Source organism: Dipodomys spectabilis, unplaced genomic scaffold, assembly GCF_019054845.1.
Source record: "Dipodomys spectabilis isolate Male_0828 unplaced genomic scaffold, ASM1905484v1 ptg000089l, whole genome shotgun sequence".
NCBI classification, from domain to species: domain Eukaryota; kingdom Metazoa; phylum Chordata; class Mammalia; order Rodentia; family Heteromyidae; genus Dipodomys; species Dipodomys spectabilis.
Window position 1 is genome coordinate 7,339,958 of NW_024870766.1, and position 16,891 is coordinate 7,356,848.

At 36.4% G+C, this 16,891-nt stretch overlaps 1 protein-coding gene across 4 annotated transcripts in view; it reads left to right on the top strand.

Moving 5' to 3' along the window:
* The window catches only part of LOC122111906 (phosphatidylcholine translocator ABCB4), a 62,698-nt gene that overhangs the window by 20,843 nt on the left and 24,964 nt on the right, over positions 1-16,891 (top strand). For all 4 annotated transcript variants that reach the window (XM_042684706.1, XM_042684707.1, XM_042684709.1 and 1 more), the window contains 7 exons: positions 1,469-1,582; positions 2,891-3,001; positions 3,118-3,243; positions 8,765-8,968; positions 9,510-9,680; positions 15,050-15,211; positions 15,787-15,966. In XM_042684706.1, coding sequence (XP_042540640.1) covers positions 1,469-1,582; positions 2,891-3,001; positions 3,118-3,243; positions 8,765-8,968; positions 9,510-9,680; positions 15,050-15,211; positions 15,787-15,966 — 1,068 coding nt within the window. The remainder of the gene's footprint in view (positions 1-1,468; positions 1,583-2,890; positions 3,002-3,117; positions 3,244-8,764; positions 8,969-9,509; positions 9,681-15,049; positions 15,212-15,786; positions 15,967-16,891) is intronic.

Genomic DNA, 16,891 nt, shown 5'->3' on the forward strand with positions numbered 1-16,891 from the left:
ACAAAAGGAAATAAGAGTGGAACATATTTATGAATGAATAAATTTGAATAGAAATCTTGTAAAACCTGAACTTCTCTGTCATCCTAAACATAAAGCCTTGAATATGATTTGTTCCTGTGAGTCATTTGACACTTGGCATTTTCAAAATGCTTCTTACAGTGGAATTTGCCTTCACTGAGGGGGTCAGGGCTGCTGGTTGGATAGGCTTTGGTAATTGTTGAGTCTATTTTTCTCATTTCTATTTCTTCTTTAGCTTCCAGATGAGCCGTTCACCCCCCTTTTCACTTCCTCATTCCTATTGAAATTTTATGAGCAAAAGAGGTCAGATCCCTTCTCTGCCATTTATGAAAGTGTCCTCTTAATTTCCTCATTTTTTAGCCTGTGGATAATGATACCTTCCCTTTTGGGCTGAGGATACTGACCACCATGACAGAGCATACGCAAAGCCCTTCATACAGAGGGCAGGGTCCATCACAGTAACTTGTAACATCTATTTTGGTAGACTCATTTTTCTTACTGGTCCTTATCAATAATTGCACATAAAGGATTAGGTGTGTGACTGATTTGGGTTATGGATACATGAATGTTATTTACTGTATAGGTAGGTATTTCATCAGGTCTGAAAAGAAAGGAGTACTTTCTCTATATTTATATTTTTCTCTGCTAAATTATGTTATTAATCTGAATTTCTAAATTGTATTCTGAGCCTTTCACTTTAGCTATTTTCCTAATAAAAATATAAAAGGAAATAGGCTGTAGTATAGTACAGAATAACCCTGGAAAGACATTTTTAACCAATACACACAGGAGTGGCCTACTGGTTTATAAATGGGTGAACTGTTATTTTTATGTTAAAAATCTTATCTGTCTGCTCATCTGTATATCCATAATAGTGTTCCATATTGAATATTTTATGTAATTCTATGAGTAATTATGCATAAATTACTTAGAACTTAATAATAACACTGTTAGAAAAATATTTCTCTCTAGTGGCATAGCTTTAGTGTCAACAAATTGGCCTAAAACCCCCTCTGTTATACATAAGGAGAAGAGCAACAGGTAATTTGGAAACCCAGACAAAAAAATATTTTTGAGGCTGGAGAAACACATTGGGGCATAAAATACTATAGTAATCTTGTCAGTTTTGATCCTTACTTAAAAAATTTTAGTTTTCACTTTTGAAACAATAAAAGTGCTTATGAAAGCAATTTAATCATTGCACATTTTGTACCAAACTATTATAATCTGTTCGACAATATGTACACCCCCACCAAATTGAGATTACTAAAAACATTTTTTTAAGAAAACTTTAGTGGTTCTACAGATTGAACCCAGGTTCGTAAGCATATTAAGCAACTTCTTTACAGCCAAGCTATATCCCTAGTTCTAAAACCACCAGAAAATTTTGATATTGTATGTTTCAAATGCCAGAAAGTGGCATAATTTCTCTTTATGTTCTTTTTCTCAGGTCTTTTTTTCAATCCTAATTGGAACTTTCAGTATTGGCCAGGCAGCCCCCTGTATTGATGCTTTTGCCAATGCAAGAGGAGCAGCATATGTGGTCTTTGACATCATTGATAATGTGAGTCATTTCCTTTCTATATTTATTATTTTAAGGTTTAAACAGTTCTTGCTGCTTTAGAGTACACATTATGAATCAAGTATAGAGTATATTGAATACATTACACTGGATATAGTTAAACATTTTTTTGTATGTGTGCCAGTACTGGGGATTGAACTCAGGGCCTAGGCTCTGTCCCTTAGCTTTTTTCACTCAAAGGTGGGTCTCTAACATTTGAGCCACAGCTCCACTGCCAGATTTTTGGTCATTAATTGGAGACAAAAATCTCCTGGACTTTTCTGCTTGGCTGGCTTTGAACCTTGATCCTCAGATCAGCCTCCTGAGTAGCTAGGATTATAGGCATGAGCCATTGGCACGTGGCCTGCAGTGAGACTTACTAACTTGGAATTAATGACATTTCCATAGGAATGAATGACACAAATTCATTTTCAGAAAGCACATTTGTACTGGTGTATTATTATTATTCATGATAATACTCCTTTTCCAAAGATACTCCTTTTCCAAAATTTTTCTCTTTTTTATATTGTGTCCAGATTGTGAGAATTATGGTAACTATACATGATGGTTGGGTAGAGGATAAACAAATTATTGATAAAAACAAAATTAACAATATGCTTTGCTGTGTGTGGCTCCCCCAATCATCCCTGCATTTTAAATTTTGCTTTCAGACTTTGGTTTTGTTTTTACAGACTTTAAATCAATTATGTTGAATACCTTTGAACTGACAAGTAAAAAGAAAATACTTTTGACAATGCAAAGTATATCTCTGCGTTTACACAAATAAAGCACATAGATGATTGTTAAAATTTGATAATTTGATCTAAATAACACCTCTATTTTGTTGATGCTCAGCTTCTGAATATGTTGAAAGTCTACATGGTACCTGAATATTGTGCTAATCATTCAGTCAACCCAACCCATTACATTTACTATTCATGAATAAGCCAAATTTCCCCAAATGCTGAAATACTGAGCCTTATCAATGATGATTTGTTTTTGTTATTAAAGTTGTGTTCATATTCATATTTAACCCTTTAGAAAGCTTATAAAGATGTATCAGAGACTTAAAGCAAAATATTTCTAAAATGACATGAATATTCCTTATATACTTTTCAGAAAAATCTATTTTTGGAAAGGGATGTTTCCTTAAATAGTACATTACACATTCACTTGTCACCTTCCATCCTGTCTCTGTGAGACATAGTATGCTATTGCAGAGTCTACTTTGGAAGTTTGCTGAATCATATTCCATAATAATGTAATTGTTCATTTAGTGATAAAATAGTCATTGAATTTTGTTTTATTTAGAATCCTAAAATTGACAGTTTTTCAGAAAGAGGATACAAACCAAACAGCATCAAAGGGAATTTGGAGTTCAGTGATGTTCACTTTTCTTATCCATCTCGAGCTAATATCAAGGTACTGTGACTAATATTTATAGATTTCTTAACTCCGGTAAAGATTATTGTTTAATCATCTTTAGGGCTATGTTGCAATGTGCTTTTTTCTGTTCTGTTCTTTTATTTTTTATGCAGATCTTGAAGGGACTCAACCTGAAGGTGCAGAGTGGACAGACAGTGGCCCTGGTTGGGAACAGTGGCTGTGGGAAGAGCACCACGGTGCAGCTGATCCAGAGGCTCTATGACCCTGATGAGGGTACGGTAAGTGGGAAGAAGCAAATTCCTCAAAGTGGGATGCTGCGTACAAATTGCGCTTTAGAAACTGTTTGTTTGTTTTGTTTCATTTTTCAGTGACAAATTTGTTCATGCATTTCATTTTTTTTCATATATTTTCATTTCTTTGTAGGCGTAATAGCTAGGCCAACACAAATATGGAAGGAAAACAGACATTACTTAGTCTCTTAAGTACTTTTTTCTAATTTACTTATCTATGAATTCTTTGTTTGCATATTATTTTCTTTTTTAATTTAATTTTGTTGTAAAGGTGATGTACAGAGGGGTTGTACTCCCATAATCAAGGTAATGCACACATTTTTTCTTGAGCGTTATAACCCTTCCCTCACTTTTCTCCCACTCCAACTTCTCCCATCCCCACCCCAAGTTGTAAAGTTTATTTCCAACCTAGTTTCTTGAGTATTGCTGTTGTATTGGCTCACTCTTTGTCCTTGTTTCACCATTATGTTATTACTCTTCCCTTCCCAAACAAAATAAAGTATATTCAAGACACAAGGTACCAGAATTAAAAGCAGTGACTGCAGGGGTTAAACCAAAGGGGAAAAAAAGAAAGAACTTCAAATATTATATTAAAAACAACAACAGCCACAACAACCAAGTTCATTTGGATGAGCATCATGTTATATGGTCATATGTACATAGCTATTGAGCTATTGTGGATCTTCTGTTAGGACTATCCTAGACATATACTAATTATTACAAATGAGGGAAACAACGGAGCCTATGTTTCTTTGGGGCTGGCTTATTTCACTTATAATTTTTGCCATGTCTTTCCATTTCCTAACAAATGGGGCAATGTCATTCTTTCTTGTAGAAGCACAGATTTCCATTGTGCATATATACCACATTTTTGTCCATTTATCTACTGAGGGGCATCTGGGTTGGTTCCATATCTTAGCCATGGTAAATAATGCTTCAATGAACATAGTTGTGCTGGTAGCTTTAGTGTGGCCTTGTTTGTGATCATTTGGATAAATGCCCAGGAGTGGGATTGCTGGATCATAGGGGAGTTCTATACTGAAATCAGAAAAGCAACTCCTCTTGTAGTAGCCTCAAAAAACAAAAAAACAAACGAACAAAAAAAAACAACCAACCCTAGGAGAGAGGAGGGGAAAAACAAAAGAGGGAGTAAATTTCTCGATAGGAATTGTACTCATTTCCTTACTCATGTAACTGTAACCCCTCTGTACAGTATCTTTACAATAAAAAACATATAATAAAACTCTAGGAATTAACCAAAGAAGTGAAGGACCTCTATGATGAAAACTTTTTTTAAAAAACCTAAAAATAGAAATTAAAGCGTATTTAAGGAAGTGGGAAAACCTCCCATGATCCTGGATTGGGAGAATTAACATTATGAAAATGGCAATACTGCCCAAAGCTATTTACATATTCAAAGCAATACCCATCAATATCCCCAAAACATTCTTTAATGAAATAGAAGAAACAATCCAAAAATCCATATGGAACAATAAAAGACCAGAAATAGCAAAAACAATCCTTAGCAGGACGAATCGTGCTGGAAGAATATCAATACCAAGCTTCAAACTCTATTATAAAGCTGTAGTTATAAAAGCAGCTTGGTACTGGCACAGGAACAGGCCTGAGGACCAGTGGAATAGAATTGAAGACCCAGACATGATCCCACAGACCTATGGCCACCTTTTGATGAGGGAGTCAAAATTATCAGATGGAAGAAAGACAGCCTCTTCAACAAATGGTGTTGGCAGAATTGGCTGTACAAATATAGAAAACTAAAGTTATATCTTTATATATCACCCTGCACCAGAATCAACTCCAAATAGATCAAAGACCTCGGAGTCAAAGCAGACACCCTGAAAACATTGTAGGATGGAATAGGAAAAACCCTAGGTCTCCTTGGCCGAAATTTTCTTAATAGAGACCCAGAAACACAACAAATCAAAGAAAGGCTGGACAATTGGAATTGCATGAAATTGCAGAACTTCTGCATGGCAAAGGACATAGCTAGCAAGATCAATAGAAAGCCCTCGGATTGGGAGAAGATCCTCACTAGCCATACAAAGGACAAGGGTCTCATATCTAAAATATACTTGGAACACAAAAAATTAAATCCCCCAACAACAAATCTTCAAAGAAGCAAGTGCCCAATAAATAAATGCACTAAAGACTTAAATAGAAACTTCTCTGAAGAGGAAAGAAGGATGGCCAATAGACACATGAAGAAATGCTCAACCTCCCTAGCCATAAAAGAAATGCAAATCAAAACAACATTGAGATACCACCTCACCCCAGTTAGAATGGCTATAATCAAGAACTCTAATAACAACAGATGCTGGAAGGGATGTGGACAGAAGGGAACCATACTGCATTGTTGGTGGGAGTGTAAACTTGTTCAACCACTTTGGAAAGCAGTCTGGAGGTTCCTCAAAAGACTTAGAGCTCCCCTATGACCCAGCAATCCCACTTTTGGGTATTTACCTGTATGATCACCAACAAGACCATACTAAAGCTACCAGCACAACTATGTTTATTGCAGCATTGTTTACCATAGCTAAGATATGGAATCCACCCAGATGCCCCTCAGTAGATGACTGGATCAAGAAAATGTGGTATATATACACAATGGAATTTTATGCCTCCATCAGAAAGAATGACATTGCCCCATTTGTTAGGAAATGGAAAGACTTGGAAAAAATTATATTAAGTGAAGTAAGCCAGGCCCAAAGAAATATAGGTCCCATGGTTTCCCTTATTTGCAATCACTAGTATATATCTGAGACAAGCAGAAAAGGTCAGATAAGTTGATGTTAGGTGAAATGAACCCCAAGATAAAGACACAAGTGTTTTTTTTTTCTTTCTTGCTATTGTTTCTAATGTATTTGTAAGATACCACGTGATTTTTTTTTGTTGCTTTGTATGTCTCTCCCCCACGGTATAACCCCTGTTTTCACTGTATTTGATGTTTGTATGCTTTGGGGTGTGGAAGGGAAAAACAAATTGTTTAAGTAGGGATACAGGTTGGCCCATTGCAACAATGAGATGTACAAGACGCTATGTGGAAAAATGAACTTTACAATTTACGTGGTGGGGGTAGGGAGGGTAATGTAGTTGTGGAGATGGGAGGGAAGGGATGGTAAGGGAAAAACAAAGAAGGAGGCAACAATGCTTGATAAGAAATGTACTCATTACCTTGCTCATGTGATTGTAACCCCTCTGTACAATATTTTCACAATACAAAAACCTGTTAAAAAAAAAAAAGAATGGCTGATAGTCACATGAAGAAGTGTTAAACATCTCTGGCCATAAAAGAAATGCAAATCAAAGCCACATTGAGATTCCACCTCATCCCAGTTAGAATGGCCATTATCAAGAAAACAAATAATAATGGATGGTGGAGATGTGAGCAAAAGAGAACGCTACTATACTGTTGGTAGGAAAGCAAACTGGTTCAACCTTCTGGAAAGCAGTATGGAGGTTTCTCAAAGTACCAAACATAGTGTATTTAGTTTTGACAAAGGGGGTACAACATTGCAACACATATGGATAAAACATACACATACACACACACACACACACACACACACACAACCTTGAGCCAGTTTAACAAATGTATCCAATAAAAACTATAAAATTCACAGAAGCTAGATAATGCTAGCTTTTCTCAATTTTGAGAAAATTGCTTCAACGAGTCATTAGGTTCATCAAATATTGCAAATAGCAATTATTGACAACATGGATACCAGATATTTCAGAAATTAAACTCAGCAAAAAAATTAGCTTTCTTAAATGTTGAAATACCTAAAGAGGAAACTGGATAAGACATTTACAGTAACATGGGGTAAAATGAGAGCCCAGGCTACTTTATTTGCCCTTTAAAATTCCATAATAAATTGAAACATGGAGAAAAATTGAAAATAGAAATTAGCTGGGCATGCATGGTGGTTCAATCCCATACATGGGAGACAAATATAGGAAGCTCATAGTCTGAGATCAGGCCAAAGCTAAATGAGACATTTAATATTACATAAATGTAATACTTAATATCAAAATCTTAAGTGTAAAATTTGAGAAATTAGTATCTATTTGAAGATACCTCTGATTATTTATAGGATGTCAACTTAAAAATAGGTTTATTTGTAGTGGTAGGATTTGGAATCAGGGTTTTGTGCTTGCTTGGCAAGTACTCTACCACTCCAGACACACTACCAATCCTTTTTTGATGGTGGTTATTTGGGAGATAGGTCTCACTTTATGCCCAGGCTGATCTGGTCTGTGATCCTCCAATTTGTGCTTCTCCCTTACGCTCTTTTTTCTCTCCCAGTGCAGGGTTTGAACTCAGGACTTCTTGTTCTTGCTTGTTTTTTTCAGTCAAAACTGGTGCTCTACCACTTGAGCTATACCTCCCTTTGTTGCTGGGGTGAGAAGTATCCTCTAGTGCACCTGGCCATGGTGCTTCTCTCATAGCTTAGAGTGCTCTCCTATGTCCAGGCATTGGTTAAGGAAGGCTCATGAAAGTTTTTATTCCCCAGACTAGCCTTATGTCATGATTCCCCCAAACTCTGCCTTCCAAGTAGGTAAGACCATAGTCTTATAGGCTTGAGACACCACACCTGGCTAAACATGCAAAACTTTTCAGAACAAATAGAAATCTATAAAATGTTTCAAGAAATGAAAAAAAATATGCAAATATATATAATATATACAATATATGCAAATGAAAGCAGAGATAAGCTAATGCCTCACAACTATCAATTAGAAAACAAAATTTAAATCCTAGTACTAGTAAATTATAATAAAGAAGATATATATGTGTATATATATATATATATATATATATATTCCTGCTGCCATAGTACATTATTAAACTATTTTTGAAGAGTTTACTTAGTTTTCATTCATTAGTAACTGCCCTGAAAACTCCATTCACTGTATAGGTTAGCAACTATTGCCAAAGGAGAAAAATAAATCACATTCTTCAACTTGGTAGTTCTGTGCTTTTGTAATGAATTTTTAAAGAAGCCAAATGTCCAAAATGTGAGAAATGCTAAAGTAGATGAAGGTATGTTAAGTATAGCAAAACGCCATGATCCCATCACAGTTAAATATAGACTAGGTAGATAAGTTGGTTTAACATTGGCCAATAAAAATAAAGCCATTGTAAAAATGCATTTCTAGGGCAGGGTTATAGCTCAGTTGCTACAGTGACTTCCTAAGCATGCCAAGACCCTGGCTTGGTCCTCAGCATCATAAAAACAAGCAAACAAACATGGAGCCAAAAGTATCTTCTAGAGAGCAATCCACTCATGGATAAACTACAAATCAGAAAATAAATATCAAAATGTGCAAACATTCTTATTTTTGCCTATTACTGCTAACTTTCATTTGTAATTGGTGAAATATGATCGGTATAAACTAATTTTTCATAATAAACCAAAGAATTTTAATGCTTAGATATCGATATCACATAGTTTAAAATATCCAGTAGGGTATTTATTTTTTCTTTCAGATTAGCATTGATGGGCACGATATCAGAAACTTTAATGTAAGGCACCTGAGAGAAATAATTGGAGTGGTGAGTCAGGAGCCAGTGCTATTTTCTACCACAATTGCTGAAAATATTCGTTATGGCCGTGGAAATGTCACCATGGAAGAGATAAAGAAAGCTGTCAAAGAAGCCAATGCCTATGAGTTTATCATGAAGTTACCACAGGTAAAGGTTCTGGTAATAGAGTTCTGAAAATTAGAATTGCACCTCATGGAAATGAGTTCTTCCAAAGTTATGCTAATATTTGGCATGCACTATTGTCCAACTTCGTTAGCTAAATCTTTGAAATTATTCTGACTTTAGGAGAATATTCTGTGAATAAATTATATACAATTTTACATAAGACTATATATTAGTAGCTTAAAATAATTCATCATTTGTTTATTTTTATTATAATTTAGGATACATTGTGATAGTCAAAATCAGTCCCCAGTGGGTTCATGTATTTGTGCCCAAGTCCTTCTCACTCTTCTGTATTTAAAATTACTTCAAGGAAGACTGAAGATCTATCTGTCTTATCTATCTATCTATGTATACATATGTAACATATATATATATATATATATATATATATATATATATATATATATAAATGGTAGAGTGCTTGCCTTGCATGTGTAAGGCCTTGGGTTTGAACTCCAGCACAGTAAATTTTAAAATGCAGTGCTATGAAATGCTTCTTAAAATACTCTCGCACATGTTGTAGAAATTTGAGACCCTGGTTGGAGAGAGAGGGGCCCAGCTGAGTGGTGGACAGAAGCAGAGAATCGCCATAGCACGTGCCCTGGTTCGCAACCCTAAGATCCTCCTGCTGGACGAGGCCACATCGGCCTTGGACACAGAAAGTGAAGCTGAGGTACAAGCAGCTCTGGATAAGGTCAGTACACCTAAACAGCTGGAGGACTAGTGAACTGAAACTTTATTGCAAGTTCTTGCCAATGTTTTGAGGGTCTGGGTTGAGAAATGGGAACACAAGGGCAGATGAGGTTATTACATGGGACCGTATTGATTTCTCCTTTCTGCCAGTTCACATTATCTGACAGAGATACATGGTCCTGCCTCGTTTGGATCAAGGTGCAGTGATCCCAGATCTAGGTCCGTGTAATTGTTCACCTTTTTTATTTATTTTCCGTTTTGCACATGGGCTGTGCTTTAACTTCAAAGAAGTTGGATTAAACTGGGCACTAATGGTTCATACCTGTGATCCTAGCTACTTAGGAGGTTGAACTTGGGAGGACTGTAGTTCCAAGCTAGCCTAAGAAGAAAAGTTCATAAGACTCCTGTCAAATGGAGAGCAGGGCATGATGGGTATGCACCTGTTATCCTGGTTAAGTCAGGAAGCCTAATATAGGCAGATGGAAGGAAGCAAGCCCCTGTCATAGAAATAATTGGGGGAGGGGAACAGGGCCGGAGGTCCTGCTCAGTCCTGCCTAGTAAGCACAAGCTCTTGAGTTCCAACCCCGTACTAGCAGGGAGGGGGAAGAAAAAAAATCTTAGTTACTTGGTATATGGAGGTCTAAAGGAACCAAAATATAATACAGATGAGCTTGCTATCTGATTAATTAGAAGTGATTTAAAGCAAGACATCATAATGTATAATGCATACATAAATTAAACAATTTTAACTTAAGCTGTTTGAACAAGGAGGGAGGAAGGCAACTATGGTGGAGGATATAAATTTGTTCTAAGTGCATTGTGTGTGTGTGTAAATATCAGAACAAAACCTCATATTGCAAATGTGTTTCTCAAAAATAAGATGAATTTTTTTTAAGTTAACTTACAATATATACATAGGTATTCATGAATAAAAATAGACTTTTTAGGGTCAAGCGAGGTATAAGATTTAATAAAACAAAACAAAACTTTTTTTAAAAAAAATAAGACATTAGCCAGATGCCGGTGGCTCATGCCCGCAATCCTAGCAACTCAGGAGGCTGAGATCTGAGAATTTCGGTTCAAAGCCAGCCCGGGCAGGAAAGTCTGTGAGACTCTTATCTCCAATAAACCACTAGAAAACCAGAAGTGCCACTGTGGCTTAAGCGGTAAAGCACTCGCCTTGAGCTGAAGAGCACAAGGACAGCGCCCAAACCCAGAGTCCAAGCCTCATGACCGACCCCCCCCCCCAAAAAAAAAGGTAAGACATTTCAAAAAGAAAAGAAGAGGTGAGGCTAGAGTTCAGGTTTAAATCCTTTCCAGAATGCAAATAGTGAGCATAAATACTCTCCCTGTGTTAAAGAATGGAAATGTTATTGGAGATGTTATTTTTCTGATATGAGCTCCACCAGAGAAACAACAGCCTTGTAAGTTCACTTAATATTTGCACGAATTACTTCACTCAGTTTGAGTAATGTCTCTGTGTTCTATAGAATTATGCCACCATTGCTTGAAATAACCTTTCATGTCTCTACTTTTAAAATGGAATCTCCATAGTCAGATTTACAAGATCACTAAATGAACTCTCTTTCCTCCAAGTAACCACAAGACAAAAGGTTCCCATTTTTTCTGAGGTTTCCAATTAAATCACTCCCTATCCAACCTCTATTGGCAATTTCCTTATGCTAATGATTCAATATCTAGTGATGGTGCCTGCGGTCATTAATAACAGGGCCACCTCCTTCTAGCCACTACCTACCACGCAAGCCCACTACTGCTCAAGTCCAAAGCTATCGTCTATATTTTTGTCTTTTGTTACAGTGATTTTTCAGTTATTTTGTTATAGTTACATTCCAATTCCTTTTATAATTCATTTCAAGCCAGAATTTAATGGCTTCAAACACAATTTCCATTACTCACAAACCTATGGGTTTGCACAGGTCGATCCTCCATTTTGTCTAGTCTTACTTCAAATAAGAATCAGCTAGGCTCAAATATTCAAGACAGACTCATTCCAATGCCTGGAAATTGTTATGGTTGCCTATTATTTCCTAAAATTAATATACACGGTCATGTTTTGTCTCCATAGCACTTATCCTAGAGCCTTGCATATAGTAGGGACTAAACAATATTTACTGATTTGAATCTAATGATCTGGCTCACTGGTATAAATACCTGTCTATATTATAAAAGTAATAATAAACTGGACACTGGTGGCTCACATTTGTAATCCTACCTACTGTGGAGGCTGACATCTAGAGGATCCGAGTTCATTCAAGGCCAACACAGGCAGAAAAGACCTCTGGACTTTGTCCCTAAAATAACCCCCCAAAATCAGGGTGAGAGGTGTGGCTCAAGAAGTAGAGATCCCAGCCAAGCAAGAAAACTGAGCAAGTATAAGAACCTGAATTCAAACCCTAATACCAGAAATATCTCCCTCCCCTAGAGAATAGTAGTAATGATTATATCAGTTTTTGAGTTAATGTCTAGCAACATATATTGTTCCATATAAGTTTTTAAAGAAAATATAACAGCAGCTTTGCCATTTTGATTCTATTATAGAAACCAGCAATAACAATTTCATACCTACATGCACATTCATTCTTAGTGTCATCATCCTAGAACAGCATTTAGAAAAGAACCAAGAGTTAGCTTCTGTGGTAAGTTGCACAAAAAGACTCCAAAAGATTTCATTCCAGTGCTATTTTGCCAACATTCCAGAAAGACTAATGGATTTGTGCTCTCTTTGTGTAGGCCTGTCTTTCATCCTGCACATACAAATTAGTAGAAGTTCTTCTTAGAATCTGGAACATTTAATTACTAATGTCTTGTCATCCTTGTGATATCTGAGAACTTTGAAGAAAGCTCTATTTAAGAAGTCATACATCTACTTTGGCCAATTTTTCTTTGACAAGGGTGACAGTTTCTAACTTTTAAATTCACATATACTTTATTCCTCCTACATACCAGCCATTGACTCCAAGATTTATTAACACAACTATTGCCAGCAATCTGTTCATTATTAGTAGTAGTATGAATATAATTATATTAGTCAAATTGTTTTTACATGTATTATATATAGACCAAGTCATATAATTTCCAAATCATTAAGTTCTTGTGAATGAAAAATTCTTATTAAATACATGGGGATAATATACTAAAAATCAAAGTGTAGTCTTAAATGCTGCGCAAGAGAGTATGTTCTAGCATTTGTTTGTTTGTTTTGCTGCTAGTCCTGGGGCTTGGTTGCTGTCCTTCAGTTTTTTTTGCACAAGGCTACCACTTGAGCCACAGCTCCACATCTAGCTTTTTTGGGGGTAGTTTTATTAAAGATAAATGTCATGCACTTTCTGCCTGGGCTGACTTTGAATTGTGATCTTCAACTCCCAGTCTTCTGAGCCACTGGTGCTCAGTCTAGTATTTTTTTTCCAGTGGTGTTACTCTTTATACTTACCTTAGCACAATTGATTTATTTGAATTTTAGTGTTAGGACTAAAGTACAAATGTCACTTTTTATAGATTGCTACATAACTACCTCACTGCCATTTATTATATGAAATATCCTTTCCATTGTGATAGATAGTATTTTAATAGATTAAATTCTTAAATGCTTTGTTGGCTATTTCTGGACTCCTTACATTGGTCAATTATTTAGTTACCTATTAATGTGCTGGCTTACCTTCAATTTCATTATTTCAATCACTACAGATTTTTGTGTTACACTGCCTGGTTGGGGTATTACCTTCTCATTATCTTCTTTTTCAGAATTTATATGACCATTTTTTATTATTGAAATATAAATGACATACCATAAAATTTACCCCTTAAGAATACACAATTCAGCCTGGCGCTGGTCTCACACCTGTAATTCTAGCTACTCAGAAGGCTAAGATCTGAGGATCATGGTTCAAAGCCAGCCTGAGCAGGAAAGTCTGTGAGACTCTTATCTCCAATAAACCATTAGAAAAAAAACCAGAAGTGGTGCTGTGGCTCAAGCGGCTCTTCACCTTGAGCTGAAGAGCTGCGGGATAGTGCTCAAGCCCAGAGTTCAAGCCCCAGGACCGACAAAAAAAAAGAATACTCAATTCAGTGGTTTTCAGTATATGCACAGGTTATACAATCATCACCACTATTTAATTCCACAACATTTTCACTACTTCAGAAAGAAGTAGTAAATCCAGGGCCTTGGCAACTCCAGGCTACTTCTGTCCCTCAGGATTTTCCTGTTCTATTTTTTTTTTAATTTTATTTTATTTTATTTGAGAACATACTGTACAGAGGGGTTACAATTACATGGGCAGGATAATGCATACATTTCTTACCAAACATTGCAGCCTCCTCCTTTGTTTACCCTTCACCTCCCTTCTCAGCCTCCCCCCTCTCTGTTCTATTAAACAGAAGATACAATGTGATCTTCAGTGTCTGGAAGTTTTTCTTAGCACAGTTTCATTGCATAGCTTCATCCCTTATTATGATCCTGTCTATTCCAGTCATGTAGCCATACCCTTAGTTAACCACTCTTCAACTGATGAACATTTTGAATTGTTCTTACTTTTTGTCCTCTCATTGTTATTTATATTTTAACTACTTGGGTGACTTAGGCTAAAGTCTAATAAATACATCCTAATGACATGGATTTATTGCTTCAGAGTAGACACTGGTCTTTAGAAGCTGTTGGAAAAATAGGCTATTGAATACAGCCAGAGTAGCCATTGTTAATGACATTAATAATTTGGCAGACATTACCCAAGACATCAATTGTCATTGAATTTACCAAGTCAGTATGGGAGGCCCATAGACCACTTAGAGGAGTGATTCATAGATTTTAACATAGATTAAAAAAAATCTGGAACCTTGTTAAAGAGTAAAGTCTTTCTCCAGAACTTGGGATCCAATTCTCTTTAAGCCATACTTTGTTTTCTCAAAATTCCAGTATATTTTCAACTAAACTGTGGCCTTGCCATCAGAATTGCAGTTAAGATCAGGCTCTGGAGAAAGTAGATGCTTGGCAATAACTTCCTTCATGTTTTTGCCAGTCTCTAGCAAGTCATACAACTCAGATCTAGAGCTCTCAAGCAACTGGAAAACCATCTGAGGAGTAAACATTGTTTTTTTGAGTGATACTGACACTCCTATTGAGAAGTCCATCTTCATACAAAGGGTTGGCTACCTGTGTGGTCTAGAACTCATGTCTGGCCTTCAGGTTTTATTAACAGTGATGACTGTGTCCTCATCATATTAAGATCTAGAGTGTAAACTACTCTTTCATCAACCATAAACACACTCCATGCAAGGGCTTCATTGTGCATGCTAGTTGACAGTATGTCAGTACTGTAACCCTGATGAACCACAATCTTGTCCTTGTTCCCCTAGGCAAGAGAAGGCCGGACTACCATTGTGATAGCTCACCGGTTGTCTACTATCCGAAATGCAGATGTCATTGCTGGGTTTGAGGATGGAGTCATTGTAGAGCAAGGAAGCCATGGTGAACTTATGAAAAAGGAAGGGGTCTACTTCAAGCTTGTCACCATGCAGGTATCTGTTTTCCACAGTGTTGTCTGCTGTTTGGTACATTGTATTTTGATATGGTATTTTTTAAATGATTAAACTAGGATCCAGCTAGTGTCAACCAGAGAAATAAGAGTTATGAAGAGGTCTGAAAGTAGAATGTCCATATGACCTCAATTCAGAATCTGTGCTAAGCACCTGGGAAGGCCATAAGAAGGCAGGATAGAATAAAGGGAAGTCAAAATCTTCTTCATTTAAAAAAATCTTAATTTTTAATTGCATGTGGAAATCTTTCCAACTGAATAGAGAGAGGATTAGGGAATCTTAGCACCGTAAGCTTTGGCGTGCTCTAAGTGGTACAGAGAGATAAGCATCTCAGGAACTCTAAGGAGACAGGGACATCTCAGTGATTTACAAAAGCTTCATAGACAAACATAACAAGCCCAATGGAAAGATGTGTAGCTAGAAAGTGAGGAGTTTGTCTGTTTATATTGATAATTAATAGTGTACCTTATTCAGCAGTGTAATATGAATTACTGTATGATTTTTAAAATTTTATCCATCTGGACACATATACATAACTTAATGTCTTGTTCTTATAGACATCAGGAAAACTAACTCAGTCAGAAGAATTTGAAATTGAGCTAAGTGGAGACAAGGCTGCTGCGGGGATGGCCCCAAATGGCTTGAAATCTCGCTTATTTAGGAATTCTACTAACAAAAGCTTTAAGAAAAAAAGTCTGAAGAATCAAAATGGGCTTGATACAGAAACCAATGAGCTTGTGAGTTGTCTTCCACTTATGTCTTTTGCTATTTAATTTTGCTGCTGAAATTCTTAGCCTTACAAGTATTTTTTCTGATGATACTATTAGCCAACTTTTCCTTTAAAAAAAGGAAATTTCATATTTTAAATGTACTTGTCAGTGAATTAAAATAAATTCAAAGTTAAAGTGGATTTACAAGCCTGTACTAGTGGCTCACATCTGTAATTCTAGCTACTCAGAAGGCTGAGATCTGAGAATCAAGGTTCAAAGCCAACCCTAGCAGATAAATCTAAAAGACTTTTTATCTCTAATTAACCAGCAAAAAGCCAGAGGTGAAGTATGGCACAAGTTGTAGAGTGCTAGAGTTAAATGAAAAAAGCCAAACAAGAGCCCAGGCCCTGATTTTAAGTCCTGGTAGCAGTGTGTGTGCGCGCACACACACACACACACACACACACACACACACACAAACATACACACACATACACACACACACACAACTGGAGTCTAGGGCTGGTGATGTGGCTCAGTGGGAGAGCACCTGTCTAGCATGCCTGAGATCCTTGGTTCAATCCCCAGCACTACAAAAAAGAAAAAAAAATAGAGTCTATTTTTTCCAATGGGAAATAATATATTTAAATTTTATTCTTTGAGCTGAGATGCTTAATACTAAATTAAATAGCCTATTCATCTTTGAGGTCCAGAGCTAATAAAACTAATGTAAAATAAGAAATCTCATTGCCAAGCTGAATTAGAAAGTATCCCACAAGTGATTTTCTGTACTAGGATACTCAGAATAGCATCAGTTTAAACAAATAAAGAGATTTTTTGTTTCTTCTTCACATAAAACAGTCTTAGATGTGAAAAGCTCAGGTGTAGGATGATGGGTTTGTAATCACTAGGGACTTGGATTCCCTTTGTGGTTATTCTTCCTCCTCTGGTA